Source organism: Aspergillus eucalypticola, assembly GCF_003184535.1.
Source record: "Aspergillus eucalypticola CBS 122712 chromosome Unknown BO83scaffold_45, whole genome shotgun sequence".
In the NCBI taxonomy this organism is placed as follows: domain Eukaryota; kingdom Fungi; phylum Ascomycota; class Eurotiomycetes; order Eurotiales; family Aspergillaceae; genus Aspergillus; species Aspergillus eucalypticola.
Genome location: NW_020290319.1, coordinates 148,670 through 166,329, shown reverse-complemented (window position 1 = coordinate 166,329; position 17,660 = coordinate 148,670). Strand labels below are relative to the sequence as shown.

At 52.5% G+C, this 17,660-nt stretch overlaps 6 protein-coding genes across 6 annotated transcripts; 3 read left to right on the top strand and 3 right to left on the bottom strand.

The window, feature by feature from the left end:
• Positions 1-218: 218 nt before the first annotated feature.
• BO83DRAFT_383441 (putative GPI anchored glycoprotein) lies at positions 219-1,399 on the bottom strand. Its single transcript, XM_025532470.1, has 3 exons — positions 1,159-1,399; positions 848-1,092; positions 219-774 (listed from the first exon to the last, which is right to left on the bottom strand). The coding sequence occupies exons 1-3, from the start codon at positions 1,288-1,290 to the stop codon at positions 447-449; spliced, it is 705 nt and encodes a 234-aa protein (XP_025382350.1). The 5' UTR covers positions 1,291-1,399; the 3' UTR covers positions 219-446.
• Positions 1,400-2,090: 691 nt separating this feature from the next.
• Positions 2,091-4,304, bottom strand: BO83DRAFT_383439 (putative MFS transporter). Its single transcript, XM_025532469.1, has 2 exons — positions 3,673-4,304; positions 2,091-3,589 (listed from the first exon to the last, which is right to left on the bottom strand). The coding sequence occupies exons 1-2, from the start codon at positions 3,922-3,924 to the stop codon at positions 2,171-2,173; spliced, it is 1,671 nt and encodes a 556-aa protein (XP_025382349.1). The 5' UTR covers positions 3,925-4,304; the 3' UTR covers positions 2,091-2,170.
• An 80-nt stretch (positions 4,305-4,384) lies between these two features.
• hrdA (E3 ubiquitin-protein ligase HRD1) lies at positions 4,385-7,475 on the top strand. The gene is made up of 3 exons (XM_025535007.1): positions 4,385-4,711; positions 4,768-4,872; positions 4,976-7,475. Exons 1-3 carry the CDS (start codon positions 4,688-4,690, stop codon positions 7,112-7,114), a joined length of 2,268 nt encoding a protein of 755 aa, XP_025382348.1. The 5' UTR covers positions 4,385-4,687; the 3' UTR covers positions 7,115-7,475.
• Positions 7,476-8,574: 1,099 nt separating this feature from the next.
• Positions 8,575-12,979, top strand: BO83DRAFT_403896 (DUF3431 domain-containing protein; the record flags this gene model as incomplete). Its single annotated transcript, XM_025533661.1, has 4 exons — positions 8,575-9,783; positions 10,685-10,689; positions 11,001-12,404; positions 12,460-12,979. 4 exons carry the CDS (start codon positions 8,575-8,577, stop codon positions 12,977-12,979), a joined length of 3,138 nt encoding a protein of 1,045 aa, XP_025382347.1.
• Positions 12,980-14,085: 1,106 nt separating this feature from the next.
• Positions 14,086-15,540, bottom strand: BO83DRAFT_383434 (ribonuclease P subunit p30 family protein). The gene is made up of 2 exons (XM_025532468.1): positions 15,409-15,540; positions 14,086-15,317 (listed from the first exon to the last, which is right to left on the bottom strand). The coding sequence occupies exons 1-2, from the start codon at positions 15,482-15,484 to the stop codon at positions 14,506-14,508; spliced, it is 888 nt and encodes a 295-aa protein (XP_025382346.1). The 5' UTR covers positions 15,485-15,540; the 3' UTR covers positions 14,086-14,505.
• A 460-nt stretch (positions 15,541-16,000) lies between these two features.
• Positions 16,001-17,216, top strand: BO83DRAFT_394059 (casein kinase II subunit alpha/alpha'; the record flags this gene model as incomplete). Its single annotated transcript, XM_025532996.1, has 4 exons — positions 16,001-16,193; positions 16,226-16,599; positions 16,647-17,066; positions 17,118-17,216. The coding sequence occupies 4 exons, from the start codon at positions 16,001-16,003 to the stop codon at positions 17,214-17,216; spliced, it is 1,086 nt and encodes a 361-aa protein (XP_025382345.1).
• Positions 17,217-17,660: the final 444 nt, after the last annotated feature.

Genomic DNA, 17,660 nt, shown 5'->3' with positions numbered 1-17,660 from the left:
GAACTAGAGTAGATGAAGGAGATCTTGGGACAAACATATAGTATATGGAACTTCTTCTTCCCTAATATTATCACAAAATATACAACTGCTAAACAGAGTGTAAACATATCACAACTTGGATGGTATCAACTGACATGATAATATTGAGTGATTAGAATCATGATAAACACATCAATAAGGGTAGTAATAGTAGTAGTAAATAGATAGACATATAGAACAAAAAAAAAAAAAAGAGAAACCATTCTTCACTTGTGATACATGATCATCAATCCACCACGCCTCATTTTCCCATCCAGCTTGCGCGCAGTTCTAAATGCAGGGTTTATATGCTGACATAGTGTAGTGTATCTTGTATATCATTTTCCGATATACTATGGTTAACCGCATTGCTTCAAACTCACGTCTCCTTCCACGGCCCAGCCCATAGATTAATGGGGCACTTTTTTTTAAGCCATAGCCAAAGCAACCATCATGGCAGCACCACCAGCAACCCACTGGCTAGCGCCAGTAGCGAACGCACCACTGTCACTGGTGGTAGTAGCAGCACCGGTAGAGGCGGCAGAAGAGCCAGAGGCATTACCCGTAGCAGAGGCGGTGGAGGCACCACCGGTAGCAGTGCCAGTGGCAGAAGCAGTAGAAGTGATGGTGATGGGGACCTTGTTGAGCTGAGTGGTGGTAACACCGCTGGAGGAGGAAGTCTGGGTGTCAATGTTGTAGGTGAAGGCACAAGAAGCGACAGTGGTGCCGGTGAAGGAGCAGGTGGCCTGTTCGGAGCTGTTGTTTGGTGTGGTAAGTATACAGGAAAGTATATGGAATTGTGGGGAACCAGGCATGTGGGTTAGCTTACAATTGGTTACCGGAGGAAGTGAAGGCCCAGGTGCTGCTGCCGACGGTCAAGGTCTCGCCGCTGTCGGGGATGTTGCAGCTGTCGTTGAAGTCATCGTCATCATCATCGTCAGAGCTAGAGGCGGTGGTGGCACGCTTGACGACGGCGGCGCTGGTGGTTGCGGCGGTGGCAGCGGGAGAGCTGGTCACGGAGGCGCTGGCTGTCGCCGGGCAGTTGATGACCAGAGTAGTGAGGTCGCCGCCGGTCTACTTGAGAGTCAGATCTGAGGAAGCATACGATGGTGAGAAGGGGGATGTTTGGAGAAGACGTACGGTTCCAATCAGCTTGGCGTTGTAGTTCTCGCCGCTGGCGGAGGAGGGCCAGAGGACCGAGATGACATCGTCAGCGACGACGGTGGAGGCAGTGGCCAGGAGGGCCAAAGAGGTAGTCAATTGGAGACGCATGATGTGTGATTATATGGTTGAATTAGTGAGGAGAGTATATAGGGTTGTATGTATGTGAGGACTTTAAGGGAGAATGAGGAGGAAAAGGAGGATGAAGAGTTGATTTGGGATTGAGACTGTCTTGGAACATGTTCGCTGGGCATGGCGAGGTAAATAAAGGCCCGCCAGGATGGGGTCCAGGGCCATGGGGGCGAAATCCAATTTTTTCCCTCTCCCCTGGCGTGTTGAAAGGCAGACGGGCAAATGGCGGCGAGGCTGAGAGGGTTGGAGATGGACAGGGTCTGGCATCAAGCGCTGTTGGGGGCGCAGTCAAACATCGCAGTGCAATTGCCCAATTGGCCATAGCCAGGAAGCAGACCCTCTCGCACTAATGGGCGCTGAGAAGCTAACAACACAGCCTAGAGACATAGAACCTGTAAGCGCTGACGGATGGGAGGGTCTTGGATATGGTGGTGGTTGTTGTCTGGTGGAACTGCTGATGGAGCCGGGGAAAGTAGATGGATCGAGGATCTCCCTCAAGATCATGGCAAGAGTTCATTCGCGCCCTCGAAAACCAAATAGTAATCTTGATTCATAGTACAAGAGTTTTCCTTTTGGTTCATTCTCACTTCTCCTGATCTCTCCGTGAAACGGAGGCACGGCAGCCAAGCTGGGGCCAGACGTGGGGGCCGAAATTCTTCGTTTCAAAGCGCCGCAACAAACAAATACTCATTACTAGACTAGATTTTTAGTCGAACTGAGCCACGGTAGACTGACTACAGGCGCCGGCTGCGGCTCATCGTTCAAGCTAAACAAAACCATACTAATTTTTTTAGCAGTCGAACTACTGCATTGAATCCTTGTCTCCTAGACAAAGAAACACATAACAATGGAGACGCTACTACACACCGAACCCAGCTGGTCCAGCGGATCGTGAGTGCCCAATGAATCCACTCATCAGGCCTGCCAGCAGCAATGCCCCATTGAACCCAGCCATTATGTAGAACGGTGCTCCCGACGACAGCACATCGAACAAGAGCCCACCCAGCTTGGTCAAGAGCAGGATACCCGCTCCACCGTACAGGGAATATACCCCAGCAATTGAGCCCTTCAGGTGCGAAAGATGCCGCTCTTTCCGGCCGGGACGATGGGCCACGAGTGGTCGGTCTTCTCCGTGCTCCTCTTCCTCGTCGTCGACTGGGTTGTTCTCGTTTCCCTCCTCATCCTCACCCTCATCATCGCTGGGTTCACTCGGTGAACTCCACCAGTGGTCTTCCATCCTACCTACCTCGCTCAAACTGAGAATACCACTGCTCAGCACGGATAGACTGCAAACAATCGCTCCAATTTGGCTGATACCAACCAAGCCCATCACTACAAATACACCGGGGCTGCCATTCTCCCCACTGAATTCCGGGCTGGGCAGCAAGGCAAACGTGGTATAGCCCACAAGGCCGGCAAAGCAAGCTGCCAAAAGCGGCACGTGACGGCGTCGCGATCGCTCCGACAGATAGCCGAAGGCTGGCGCTGCAAGCAGCGCGACTAGCTGAGAGACCCCTGTCAGAATCGAAGCGAGCACATAGGCTTTATGGCATGACTTTTTTAGATCGCCAGGGTTCTCAGCCTCGCCATCTTGGTTCCCGCACAGCCCCGACATGCGATAATAATGGTTAACAGCGAGCGGGATGAACAGCGAGATCCCCACGGACGACGCCCGCGCCACGAATCCGCCCAAGTAGCCCAGAAAAATATCTGAATTTCGGAACCCCAAGGCGAACGCAATGCCGAGCTGCTCGAGGTATGGCAATTGGAATTTGCGAGCATACGAACATGCCTCGCCGCTATCCGGCGTCCCGCGCCGACGTGCAGACCACAGCGAGCTCCATGACTTGCCCTCTTCTCCGGGGAGGTTTCTCAGCCCAAAGAAACAGAGGATACTGATGACTAGAGATACCACAGCCACAAGATAGTAGCTGCGCTGGATAGCTTCCGCAGGGGAAAGTCCTGACTGCTGGAACCGAGCTGGAAGGGGCAGGAAGATGACGAGAGCAACGAGCGCGCCACATCCCGCACACATGCCTACATATCCAGCTAGTCGGGAGGATGAGCTCTTACTCGTCCGGGAGTCTGATGTAGATTGATGCTGTGATGATGAGTGTGAGCCAGCTACGGCTGGAAGAACCGCCGTGACCATTGTTGATACTGCGGCGCCTCCAAGACTGAACAACAGCCTTCCCAGGAGTAACTGGGGGTAGACATTTCTCGCTTGAACGAAGAGGACCAAGGCAAGCGCCACAATAGCATAGCCGGTAGTGCAGACCTGTGTAATAGACACAATGTATGAGAAGGTTTACAACAAGTGAACTGGCTTGGGGGTAAAATAGCAACGGGGTGAGCGCTTACATGACGGACGCCGATGCGATCCGACAGCACTCCCCACAAGGGGCAGGCGACCAGGGCAAGCAGTTCGTCGGCAAAGCCCAAGGTTCCGACCGCATCACCTTCTCCGTCACGGAGTCCGATTAAGTCCGTGACGACAAATGAGATGGACGAGTTGATGAAGACCAGGAATGCAATCGAGAATGGACACACGCCAAGCAGGTAAGTCCATGTTTGCACGCGGCTGGCCGTGAATAGTGTCCGTGGAGAAGCCATGGTGAGAATAGTCTAGACAGGGGAGAGGGAACCTTAGCTCATTCCGGCTTGAATGGATGTCCAAACTAATGGAGCGGTTCTGTCGAGCTGTTTGAGCTTTATCCAGAGCCCGTCCAACACTTTATTTATACTGTCTGATTGATATGATCTGGACTTTTCGTCCATCGAAGCTGATAATCGGTGACCGATGACGGGGCTGTCTATCACACCGGATGCCGGCCAGCTCTCCGTCACCTGATCAAGTGGAGAGGAAGACGAGTAACACGTCAATAAGCAAAGTAACAATAAGCTTCCAGAAGCTTCAGACTTTCCCTAGTACACATAAGTCTGTATGTGATCTCGTGACCTGCATCTAGAAAGATCCCATCAACTCCTTTTTCATAACTGTAGATTGATTAATATTCCAATTATCCAGGCATGGACAAGAATGAAGACCAAACGCCGAAAGAAGTAATGGACAGTCAGCTGCCAAGGCGGTGACTCCAGGATTGGTAACATTACGCAGTACCAGGTACCGGGCGATACCGAGTAGTAGATTAGCTGTCCAGAACATCTCCATCCATTCATTCATCCATCCATTCCCCCCCATCCTGGCTATTTTCTCCACGCGATCTTCCTCATCTTCTTTCCCTCTTTGTGATTACTGCTTACCCTCTTCTTCTCAACCTCCCCATCAATGATCTTTTAGAGAGTTCACCAGCCCAGCTGCTACGCCCTTGTTCATGAAAGCGGGCATTGCGCCCACCCTCCTCTCCCCGTCGCCATGAGATTGGCCGTGTATGCTGGGGTATGTCGCCCTCAGGTTGCTCCTTGTTGTAGATCCAGTCTAACTTGTCTTCATAGGCCTCAGCTGCCCTGGCAACTGGCGTCTTCTTAAAAGCGCTGCATCAGAGAGCAAACTTCTATGCTGCATGCGTATACCTCTCGCAGAGCAGTGCAAATCTCATGGTAAGCTTTCCCCGCCCCGGGTTTCAACAGGCGCTCCCTCGGCGCTCCCAACATTGGACGTCTCACTCCTCTTTTATGAATTAGCTAACATATTATTGATTAGATTTTGATGAACATTAGCCTGCTAGCGGTTGGCTTCTTTCTATTCTGGCTTCAGCGTCTCCTCTACGGACCTCTTCGACCTATAGAAACGGAACAGCTTTACGAGAAAGCATGGTTTGCCGTAACAGAGACATGCTTGGCGATGACGATTTTCAGAGGAGAGTTGGGCGGTTGGTTCCTGGTCATGTTCGTCTCCTTGCTCGTTGGAAAGGTCTGGGGTTGGATCGGCGAGGGTCGGGTCGAGTTTCTTGAACAACAACCCCCAGCAAATCCGCGATTGTTCCACATCAGACTTGCAGCCTCGCTGCTCCTTTCAGTTCTCTTCAACTCGCTTATGCTGAGATACTGCGTTCGCACCGTTCTTGAACAGGCACGGCCCGATATGATGGTCATGTTTGGCTTCGAATTCGCCGTTCTCACCATCCTCTCCAGCTCGACTGCTGCCCGCTACGTCATTTCATTGGTCGAGATCTACATCACCCATCTCCAAATGAAGGCTAAGATTGAGGAGCGCCGTCGCGAAATCAGAGATGCTAGGGAGGAGTCGCTGCGCCAGTATGCCGAGTCGGGAGAGACCGGGGCCACTCCCAACCTGCCGGATGAGAACGATATCGACGAGATGGAATTGGATGTACCTGGGTGGGAAGAAAAGGGCCGCTGGATCTTCTATCTCGACCTGCTTACCGATTTCCTCAAGCTCACAGTATATCTCACCTTTTTCGCGATCCTGTTCACATTCTACGGTCTCCCATTACATATTCTGCGCGACGTTGTCGTCACTATTCGGTCTTTCGGACGGCGCATCATGGACTTCGTGCGTTACCGCAACGCTACTCGCGACATGAACGAACGCTATCCCGATGCCACCGCCGAGGAAGTCGCACGCGAGGAGGTTTGTATCATTTGTCGCGAAGAAATGACCCATTGGCACCAGCCGGCGGGCGCACAACAGCGAAACCGGGTCTCTGAGAGGTTACGCCCCAAGAAACTGCCTTGTGGTCACATTCTACACTTTGCCTGTCTTCGAAGCTGGCTTGAGAGACAGCAGAACTGCCCCACCTGTCGGCGCCCAGTTATTGCGCCACCCCGGGCCCGGGGGGCGGGCGATGGTGGTAACCAGAACAATGCTGGTGCTCAGAACATGGCCGCTGGCAACCAAGCCAGAGATGGGCAACCAGATGGACTACCGAGAGCGCGTGTTTACCAATTCGGGCCTTTCAGAATCGGTTTCGGTGCGGGCAGGGGTGACCTCTTCCACAACCTTCACCAGCAGATCCATCAAGGCAATGCGCCTGTGCCACAAGCTAACAACGTCAATGCTCCGAATGCCAGGCAAATTGGCTTCGGCTTTGGATTCGGACGGCCTCTCCCGATCCCAGCGCCGCAGGCTGCCCCCAACCCTCCTTCAAACGTGGCCAACATGCAGACTCAGTTGCAGCAGATGGAGCAACAGATTGTCCAGGAAATTGAAACGCTGCGTGTCACGGCCGACCAGCTTCATCTGGTGCGGTTACTGCAGACGGAACTCCAGCGACTTCGCAATCTCCAGGCCAATCCTACTGTCCCCCAAAGTATCGCATTTCAGAACCCTCCGGCTGTCTCGTCCTCGACTTCTTCGGTTACCATGCGCCGTCAGTTCATCTCGGACCCACAGACACCCGCCATGAATGCTGGAGATAGCCGACTTCCCGAGGGACTGAGTCTCCCCGCGGGATGGTCTCTCATCCCCCTTCACTCCCCGGAGCAGGGCCCCAGTCAGCCGGCAGAACAACGCGCCAGCCCTACTGTTCCTGAAACCGGAACAGCCCAAACGTCTGACCCTACATCAGACTCCCAGGTCCCTCCCCCGACAGCAACTGTTCCGGCCGCCAGTCAAGAAAGTGAGCCTGCGGCGGCCACCGAGCCCTCCACGTCCCAGCTGCCCAATTGGCAGTCAGGAGCAACGTCAACAGCCACGGGATCGGGCGTGGAATCACTCTCCCAACAGTGGACAGATTTAGCGCCCGAGACTCAGATGGACGGTGAGAGCACTACCGCCGACGACATTGACGGCGCGAATCACGCCGAGGAATCAGACTCGGCCTCAAAGGGGAAAGCACGGGTAGCAACGGTGGAAGATGTAGTTGACGATGAAACGTGATGATGGGTTTCCTTGACTCTTTCTCCTCTCTGCGAAATTCTTCTCCCCCATTTTCGTCTTTGCCTTTCCATACCTGGTGTCTCTATCTTGGCTTGATGTATTACCATCTCATTTGGGGTTGACCCCATCTTATGGGGAAGTTGTCCATTTTACCGGCGTTTTTGAAGCGGCTCTCACTCATACCCCATTGCCTGTATGTTAAATTCCATGGAACTGTGGCTCATGCATGGTCATTTTCCCCTACTACACCAGTCCCGGTTTTATTCTACTCTTTGCTGCCACATTAGCCCCTTGTCCAGCGAATCAGGAGGGTCACTACCAACCAGGTGTATATCTGTACATACTAGAAACATGATCGTGGCAATTCCTTGGTTTTGATTTCAGTTCATTGTAGACTATTACGGATTAAGGTAGACAGGATTGCATGAAGAAGGGTTGTCGTACCCACCTTGGCTGGGAAAAGGGCGGATCTGAAATGCCAAGGGGTTCCTCCATAGTTACTATAGTTAGTAGGTGCAACTTAACATAGCGTCTGTCAGAACTCTAGCTAAGATTCGACTCCGTACTAGACTCCATCTACGTTTCTTCGAGTTATCTAAACATACAGACTATAAGCACCGTGCATCAGATCGATCACAAAAAATGTCTCGGGGGGGCAAAATGCGATCCAGGGGCAGCGACAGCCAGCCTCCAATCATAAATTGCGGGCCAACATCCAACCTGCGCCCGTGGGGAACAAGCGTGAATTTCTCCGGGATGCAAAAGCAATTTGAAGAGTACCAGCCAGTCCCGGTGGCCGGTAACCCTACAGGAGAAAAAGAAAAGGCTGGATTTCCGGTGCTGGATCACATCTGAACCTCTCCATCTGGTCTTTATACTGAATTCGAGGAAATCGGGCTCATTCGACAGGGACCAAGATCGTCGTCATCAGCGCTGACGCCAGCTCCGCCGCCGCCCGCGTCTCCCACCCGCTTCTGCGCCATCTTTTTGCGTATGCCTCCTTCTAGCTGGCTTGTCCGACCAATCTGTTCTTCTTGTCTAGTCCCCAGTCGCATGAATTCGCCCTACGAACGGTCCTCGTTCCTCCCTGCCCCTCTCTCTTTGGCTCGTGGAACCTTCGACCGGCTGTGGCCGCGCATCTCGCCCTTCGGTTCTTGGAGTTTCGCGGGGATTTGACAACTGTTCCCGACTGTTGCAATATCTCCAATTCCTACTCTTCCATGGCTTCTTTGTGTCTTCTGTAGCGTTTGGATATCAAGGTGGGTGAATTGCCCCTACTTTTGTTGCTAGGCCTAGATGCTGCTAGTCTTTGCGAGCAACTCTTTTGCCTGGCTCCATACTATCTCAAATACAAACCCTCATCGCATTCGCGCAGTTGCTGATCGAGCGCTTTCGTCCAATCGCAGTTCATCTATCTTTATTGTGTCTCCTTTCCCGGTTAACATATCACGATATCTTCCATGATTTCCTCGCGCCGGGCTGTGCCCCTGTTTGGCTTTGCCTTCATCCTTTTCATCCTCCTCGCCATCCGAAGCCTCTCGTCACAATGGGAACAAGCGACGCAGGTCGTCGGTTTGGGTGAACTGGCTACGACCCCCTCTCCATCGCCGTCAATACGCTTCAATGTTACCAGGGTGCACGAAGAGCCAGCGATTCGGACGCCGTATGCACCCAAGCCACACTTCGTCCCTGGCCTCCCCAAGCCCTCTGGGACAACGTACACGAAGACGCTCGTGGTGCCCAAGACTTCCGATGAAGATACCAGTTGGATGGAGGTTGAGCTTCCTGAGTGGCAAACAGCAATTTATGCCGTCGATGACCCGTCAGCACCTCTGCATCCTCCGAAGAATAAGGGTCATGAAGTGATGGTCTACCTGAGCTACATCATCGAACATTATAACATGCTTCCTGATGTGGTCGCTTTCATGCATTCGCATCAGTTCGCTTGGCACAATGATGACCTCTTTGCCGGAGATTCAGCTGATCTCCTGCGCCGTTTGAACCCCGCCTGGGTGGTCCGCCAGGGCTACGTAAATCTGCGATGCACGTGGAGTCCCGGTTGTCCTGCTTGGTTGCATCCGGGAACCTTGGTGGAGGACCAAACAAAGCAAGAGGAGGTTATGCTGGCCAGAGCCTGGGGTGAGATCTTCCCCGACGATCCGATCCCGGAAGTTCTGGCCCAACCCTGCTGCGCTCAGTTCGCCGTATCGCGCGACCGTATTCATGCCATTCCGAGAGCTCGCTTCGTATATTTCCGCGACTGGATGCTCCGGACAGAGCTCAGCGACTACATCTCCGGTCGAATTTGGGAATACTTATGGCATGTCGTTTTCACCGGAGAGAACGTTTACTGCATCAAGGAGCACATTTGTTTCTGCGACGGATTCGGCATCTGCTTTGGCGGCGAGGAGGAGTACGATGCATTCCGAGGCCACCATGCGAAGAAGTCTGAGCTCGAGGAGCAATTCAAAGGATGGAACGTTCGGGCCGACATGATCGAGCTGACCCGCATGAGCGGGAAGCTGGGCGAGGAAAGCCACCTGAGTTTCCCGCAGCCAGGCGAGGACCTGACGCTCGCAGATCTGATCGACATGGAGGAGCTGCTCATCAATGAACTGGTGGTAAATGCTACGGAACGTGGCAAGGACCCCGAAGCACGCGCCCGCGAAGTCGGGAGACCCTGGAAGGAGGGCGATGGATTCTAAGTATTCTCCATTGAGAGTGCTTAGGACTTATTGACGATCATTGTCTTTCTTGACTTTCTTTGTTCGGACCCCGACATCTCATGACCTCTCGGTTCTTCGCCGCGAGGGACTATATACCATCATCTTCATCTTCTTGTGTTCATATTTGACTTGTCTGGGGCTCAGGTGGCTTGCTGCGATGCCTGGTATAGATATGATTTTTGATTCCATTGTGTTTGATATGGATGTTTTCTTGGCTTGCGATATTTGGATGATGTGCTGGGGATTGTGCCAGATCTTGTGATATCCATTGCAGCTAGGACTAGTTTGGCAGGCTCCAAATTGAATAATGAAAACCATTTATATAACTATCATAAACCGCACATCTTATGTAGTAATCATGCTATAAGTTGGCTGACTGCCTTCACTGTCAGTGTGGACAGTGATGTGAATGCCTGATGATACTGGCGCATATCACGTGGCCCGGATCCACCACAGCTAACTGGTTTGGGCAATGTGCAACGGCGTCTTCCCTGCAGAGTTTGCACTGTCTGCTCCTCCTTCAAACCAGCCAAACAGCGTCATCGGGTTAAACAGTTCCATCTATACAAACTATATCGCCCTCCTCGCCTTTTTGCGCGAGACCTTCTTGTCTCTTGTTGACAGCTGCTGATCTGCTATTCACTCACGCGCCCCGCTCGCCGTAGGCGGCCGTGTTTCCCTCCCTGCCCGGGAGCACCGGGTGTCCTTTCTAGAAGCTGCGTTGTTTGGCGCACTGTCAACAAGCACCGTCGACGCTCACCCGCACGCGACGGACGCTCCAAATCACGGTCCACGAACTACGAGCTGACGACTCGGTGTTTCAGAGTGTCTACCTTACGTTCAGGTTCTGTTAATTGGGCTTTGAAGCTTGGTTACCACATACGGTCAACTAATCAAGCTTCTAACTGTCTGGAGTTGTGACGGCTTCGCCGCGCCGCACTTCTGTGTTATAATTCTATTATCTGCGTGACTTCCCTAATATCGCTCTGCTTACGTACCTTTGAGTGACTGTTTGATTCACGCGTTCACGCGACTCGAACTGAAATGGCATCGACTTCCAACTCAAACCATCAACATCCTCCGTCCACTTCGGCTGCCGAGTTCTCGACCAACCCGACCACCTCCGCTAATGTCGACCCTAATAACCACCTCGCAAATAGCGGATATGCGCCCAGTGAGAATCAACTAGCTGGATTGGTGGAGGCCGCCACTGCTGCTGCCGGTCAGGAGGTCTCCGACTGGGCTGCTGCCGCCGCTGTCGCTGCTGCGGCGGGGGCTGCGGGACTCCAGCATCACCTCGAATATGGTCCGGATACCCACATCGATGAGGATAGCTTTGCAGATGCAAGTTTTGGTGCTGGAATGGGACCGCAGCGGCACATGCGCGGACCGGGGTCTGCCTCTATGAGTGAACATGGCCAGCCTTCCGGTGGACTGACCAGGGTGCCAACGAAGAAACGGAAGAGAAATGAGGATGCGCTGGATCCGGCGTTGACTGCGGGAGCTGCTGTCGGCCTTGCAGGCACTCACCACCCTCACCAGCAACAGCAGCAGCAGCAGCAGCATCACCAGCATGCGCATCACTATGGCGGGGAGGGTCTGGGTGTCGCGCCGTCGCAGTCACTCTCCGAAGCTCGCGCTGTGGGTTTGCATTCCGCCGCTGCCTTGTTCCGCCAACCGTCGAGTAACAAGAAGTACACCCGTCCGCCGATGTCGAAGTTGTTTGCGTCGCTGGAGCTCTCGCCGGAGAACTTTTTGCATCTGCAGGCGGCGGCTAAGGCATATATGCTGGATGTTCGCCACCCGGAGCGGCGCGACTGTGTTGGTCAGCGTGGAAAGGGAGACACGGAGATGGTTAAATTGCGGTTGTGGAACTGCGTGCGCCAGTTTCTTGAGGTCGAAGGCCATGGTGAGCGCTTCTTCGGCGAGAATGTTGTCAACGAGGGCATGGGACCCAGGACATACATCTGGCCCCGAGACCAGCAGAAGATCATCTCCTTGGTTATTCCTTTGCTGCGCCGAATGGTCACCAACGAGCGCCAGCGGCAGTATGCAGTGGAGACTAGAAAAGGGGGCGGCACCGAAGAGCGACGGAGACGCAAGACAGAGGACAGTCTGCAGAATCTGAACGCGACCACACCGACAGATGATCAACTCCACATGCATTCACACCACCATATTCCGGACGACTATACTTCTGCACAGACCGGGTTGTCGGCACCACAACCGCAGCTCGGGACCGGGTCTCAGGTGGATCTGGGTCTCACGGATCTCTTGCTGGATGGGTACTCGACTGACTGGGATTCGTTCTCAAAGTCATATGACATGTACAATCATAATTATGAGCTTGACAACCTGTGGTACATCTCGGGTCTCCAGCAACCGGATTGGCGTGGACTGGTCGCTGCCATTGATAGCCACTTTCAGGTCATTCACAACGGCGGTTATGACTGTCCGTCGCCATGTGAGGATGAGAACCTCCATCGCATCCTGAATGCAGATGTCACCTCGGACCTGCGTTGGCGTGTTGGCGGGAACTCAGACCGGCCTGCCCGAAATGAATTGTACGTTCCCACCATAACGGTTAGCACATTGTGTACTATACTAACAACCCCGTAGTGCTAGTAGCATCACCCGTGATATCTCGCGGATCATCCGAGACAGCCTGGCGACCCAGCACAATGTCCATCAATCACCCCACAGCCAGGCACCCGTGCCCCAGCCGCAGCCATTCCCTCCTCCTAATTTCCCACCTCTTCCCAGCGCCGTCTCTGGAAATGTCGGCTCTTCTCCGTCTCCTCCAACCAACGTCTCACTCCGAATTAACATTCTCCAAGACGGAAAACGCGCGCATCCCCGCTTCGACATCCCGGGAAGCCAGTGCACCGATCTTGAAACCCTCAAGCAGCTCATCTCCCGCAAATTCGCCGGCCAACTGCCAGGCCTCTCTTCCGAGACTAACATGGACTGGGTCTCTCAACTTAACTGGAAATTCAAGGTCTGGCTCCCAGATGGACTGGCCCCGGTGCAAAACGACAACGAGTGGGCAATGGCCCTCGTGTCAGCCAGCAATGTGGACTGGATGGATGGCGACCTACGAGTTCTGGTTGAATTAGACGGGACTGCGTCGGCATCTTGACGGAATTGGCGCTCATTGAATCATTTTCTGCGATATAACTTGTGTGTCATGGTTGTCGATTCTAGGTTGCTTTGATCTGCTTTGGTTGAGTTGGGTTTGCGTGGAGTTTTTCGGAGACAAAGGCTATTGTCCATCTTGCTTTTGAGTTCATTATCATACCCTGGTGCTGGTGGTCCTTGCATTGATGATATGCATTGCATGTGATGATGAGATATGAGACTTTTCAATTCTAATCCTGTTGAGATATGGTTGGTAGGGGACGGGAATGGTTGGTTGGATGGATGTATGCTTGTCTGTGTATATGATTTCTTAGGTTGGGTTACGTACTGAGCTGGACTGGATGTTAAGGGGATGGTGGATGAGTTTATTGAAAGGTAACTAATGAAAATATGAATGTGTAAGATATTGATTTATTATCGTCTTTTGCCTGCTTATTGTTAGGTCAAGTAGTTGATCCCTGATGTAGTAGTGGTGGTAAATTACTAGCAAGTATATATTGCCTTCCAGGAAAAAAATATAGTCACAATCAACTTTAATAGCAAACTAAAATAATTATTATGTGCTAAGCACTTACGGGACCTGTTCGTTCATATTGTATTGCCTAGAAGAAAGCTCAATAGTTACTAAGTGCTGGTTAGTTGCTGCTCAAGAAGTGTATAGTAGTTGCGTAATGGAAGAAGGAGTACCTTTCCTTTTCCTGGACATCCCTTTATTTTTCGAGTGTAGAACAGGTAGTCTTCAAATAGTGGTGACTAGCAGTAATAGCTACTCAATCTGTGCTATATCCCAGTAGTATAGTTAGTAGTGGTGGTATTTACTGAGCGGTAGTAACTAGTAATTGGCATGCAGTATCAGTTAGAAGTCACAAGAGTAAGTTAGTAATTAGATAGACTCAAGCAGCGAAAAGAAGCCCGGTTCGGTTGCCCGTTAGTGTATATTCTCACTATTGATTATTACCTGATATCAGGATGAAGATATATATTAGTACTGGTCTATGGCTACAGATGCTCGAATTAGTTGTACTGGTATAAAAGTACATGGATGTCATAGTGACTTCCTAACTACTAGTACTGTCCAAAAGGATGACGCTAGGTATATTCACGGATGCGGTAATTTGTCATTGATTAGCGTTGATTCGTTACATGGGCGACTTTAATATGCCTAAAGTCTAATGGTAAGGCTAGCTGCGGCTAATCACACCGGTATTGAATCATCGAGCATACAAGTGCACTCTGGTGATTCAAGCGCTGTCGTGATGCCAGATGTCAGGAGTCTGTTCCTGTCAGAAACCCAAGTAACTTCGGTGATATAGAGGTCCTGGGCTCTTGCAGCTCTCTTGGGTTGGTTCATTTCGTCATAAGTATACTGTCAGTCGCACCAGCAAGCTGACGGCCTGACCGGCACAAGGCCCCTAGAGTCAGCCTGCAGACGATAGGCGAGGAATGTGGATCCGCGAGCAACCTGGGCAATCGACAAGCGCGCCCTTGCTCCGCTGTAGCACATAAGGTTCCCTCAGCTGAACTCGCTCAAGCTCCGGCAGACTCCAACCGAGCCTTCTTGGCCCGGCGCTTCATTTCGCGCTTGGACAGCGGTTTCTCCGCCTCTTCGCCCGTTGGCTCTGACCCCACCGATGCTTTTCTCTTCAAGTTATCGCCCGTGGCCTCCTGGGACTTTTTCTGAAACGGTACGTTCGCTTTCGTCTTAGTCACTCCCCCTGCCACGATATCAATGATTCCTCGCCAACTGGTCCGCTTCAGCTTGGCCAAGGCGGTCACCTTCCGGGCCTCCTCGCAGATCGCCTCTTTGCCACGCTCCTGCGAAAGACCCCAAACGCATGCCAGGTTGATCACATCCCAGGGTGCCCGAACAGCCAGAGCTCGCTGCGCCTCGCTCGAAATGATGATTCCCCGGCCGCGCGTGGCTCGTATCAACGACATCGCATTCCCAATTAGGTTGCGGCGAGCGTCAAGTCCGCTCCCGGTGATTCCTGGTCCATAGCAGATCTCAAATCGAACCCCACGTGATATAGCAGCGGAAACCATCTTGAACTTGAAGTGGAAGGGCAGTCGTATGGAGAAATCCAGCGAGATGATATCACACTCGAGGTTGGTGCATGCATTTAGGAGCGCCTTTTCATTGGTGGGCCTTATTGCGACGAGATCATAAACCTGAGTCAGGCTGGCAAGTCGCTGGTTCTGCGCAGGGTCGGAGAGGGTCAGGTTCAGGCGAGTGAGGAGCGTCAGGCCCTTGGGAACATTCTTTGGCGCTGGTGGGGGAGTAGTATTTGAGGGGAGTTTTCCAGTAATAGATTGGGATAGGGCAACCGTGGTGTAACCAACTGGTCGTCAGGTCAGCGCTTCATGTGGCCGTGGAGGGGGAGGGACTGTTCGATGATCGGGTCTTGTGCCGAGGGGAGAAACATGACGCACGTTCTGCAAGAAAACTTAAGGTATTGGAGATCTCGGAATCATCCGAGGCATAGGGCAGATTGAGATCATAGAACATGATGTTGGCAGTTTGCGACGAGCTTAAAAAGCTCGAATGCGCGCCGAGAGTACGTTGGAAACGGGCAGCAGAAGCGAAAGGATAGCGACCGCGTGCAAAAGAACTGTCCGAGAACGGCAATCGAGAAATCGGCCGGGAATGCAGGTTATTCCGGGCCGGCAGGTGATCTAGCCTTCAACGAACGGGAGTCCCGTGACTGCAAAGGCGGAGCGAAACGCTCTTACTAGCCTAAGCCCATTCTGATCTCCATCCCCAAAGACAGTCTATACTCGACCCTCATCTCTTCCCTCCTCCCTCCCCTTAATCGCTGGCTTCGGACGATAGCACGGCTGCCTTCTTGACATAGGCCCCCACCATACCTGGCCTCGCAGCTGCTGTTGTCTGTCCCCTCCATCGCAATTCTCCCCTCGCGACGACGCCTCTTCGCTCGCCGCCCTTCCTACCCCGCCGCTTTTTATCATCGATATACGTTTCATTGTGGGCTGACTCCGGATCTGCCTGCCAGCCGCCATCAACATGGCGCGCGTCTATGCCGATGTTAACGAACATATGCCCCGGTCCTACTGGGACTATGACAGTGTGAACATCTCCTGGGGTGTTTTGGAGAATTACGAGGTGGTCCGCAAGATCGGTAAGGCCAATACGACCGGCCGTCATCTACCCGCAGATACACCAAAACCGTCGTCCGGCCGCACGGCGAATGAATTGTGTACGTTTTGTGCTAACCACCATCTGGAACAGGCCGCGGAAAGTACTCCGAAGTGTTCGAGGGCATCAACGTTGTCAACTACCAGAAATGCGTCATCAAGGTACTCAAGCCGGTCAAGAAGAAGAAGATCAAGCGTGAAATCAAGATCCTTCAGAACCTGGCGGGTGGCCCCAATGTGGTCGCCTTGTTGGACGTGGTTCGCGACAGTCAGAGCAAGACGCCAAGCTTGGTGTTTGAATATGTCAACAACACGGATTTCCGGACCCTCTACCCGCGGTTCTCCGACTATGATGTCCGTTTCTATATTTTCGAGCTTCTAAAGGCCTTGGATTTCTGCCACAGCAAGGGTATCATGCACCGCGATGTGAAGCCTCACAATGTCATGATTGATCATGAGAAGCGCAAGGTAGGTCTCCGCTCAAAGATCCTCCGGCATTATGCTGACATGGATAGCTCCGCCTTATCGACTGGGGTCTTGCCGAGTTTTACCACAAGGGCACGGAATACAACGTTCGCGTCGCTTCCCGTTACTTCAAGGGTCCCGAGCTTCTTGTTGATTTCCAAGAATACGACTACTCTCTGGACATGTGGTCCCTGGGAGCTATGTTTGCTTCCATGATCTTCCGCAAGGAGCCCTTCTTCCACGGTAACAGCAACTCCGACCAGTTGGTGAAGATCGCCAAGGTGCTTGGTACCGAGGAGCTGTTCGAGTACCTGGACAAATATGAGATTGAGCTGGACCCTCAATATGATGAGATCCTTTCTCGCTTTCCCCGGAAGCCTTGGCCCTCGTTTGTAAATGCTGAGAACCAGCGCTTCGTCAGCGATGAAGCGATTGACTTTTTGGACAAATTACTCCGCTATGACCATGCTGTATGAAATATCCCTCTATTCGAGGACGATCAACCTGCTGACGATTTCCAGGAACGCCTTACTGCCCAGGAGGCCATGGCTCATCCATACTTCGCCCCCGTGCGGGCGGCCGAGGCCCAGGCTGCCCGGAACAACACCACGACTGCCTAAGGAGTTGAACGGTGTGCTGATAGGACTATTTTCATACCCCTGCATCGGGATCATCGCTGCAGCGAGCCAATTTTTCCAGTGTCGTTCTCCGATGTGATAACGAAATTTGATTCGGATGTTGAGTTCGTCTGTGTCTGGAATGGGATGCTGGATCTAATACTATAAAAACATCACAAAACATGGTGCCGCAAGGGCCGGGGGGAAGTTTGTCGTGGCATGAATGAAAGCGCCACGGGTGCGATGAGTTATGGCATACGGAGACGACGATGATGACAGATGACATACGCCTAATATATCTCGACTCGATCCTCTTGGCATACCCCGTGAGTGGAATCTATGAGACGGTGTTTAGAGTGGGAAGGACTTTCGCTCCCCTGTTTGAACCTGCGTAACCATATAACCTTTCCCCATACTCTGCGCCTTTCTCGTTTCCGTTTTTCCGCG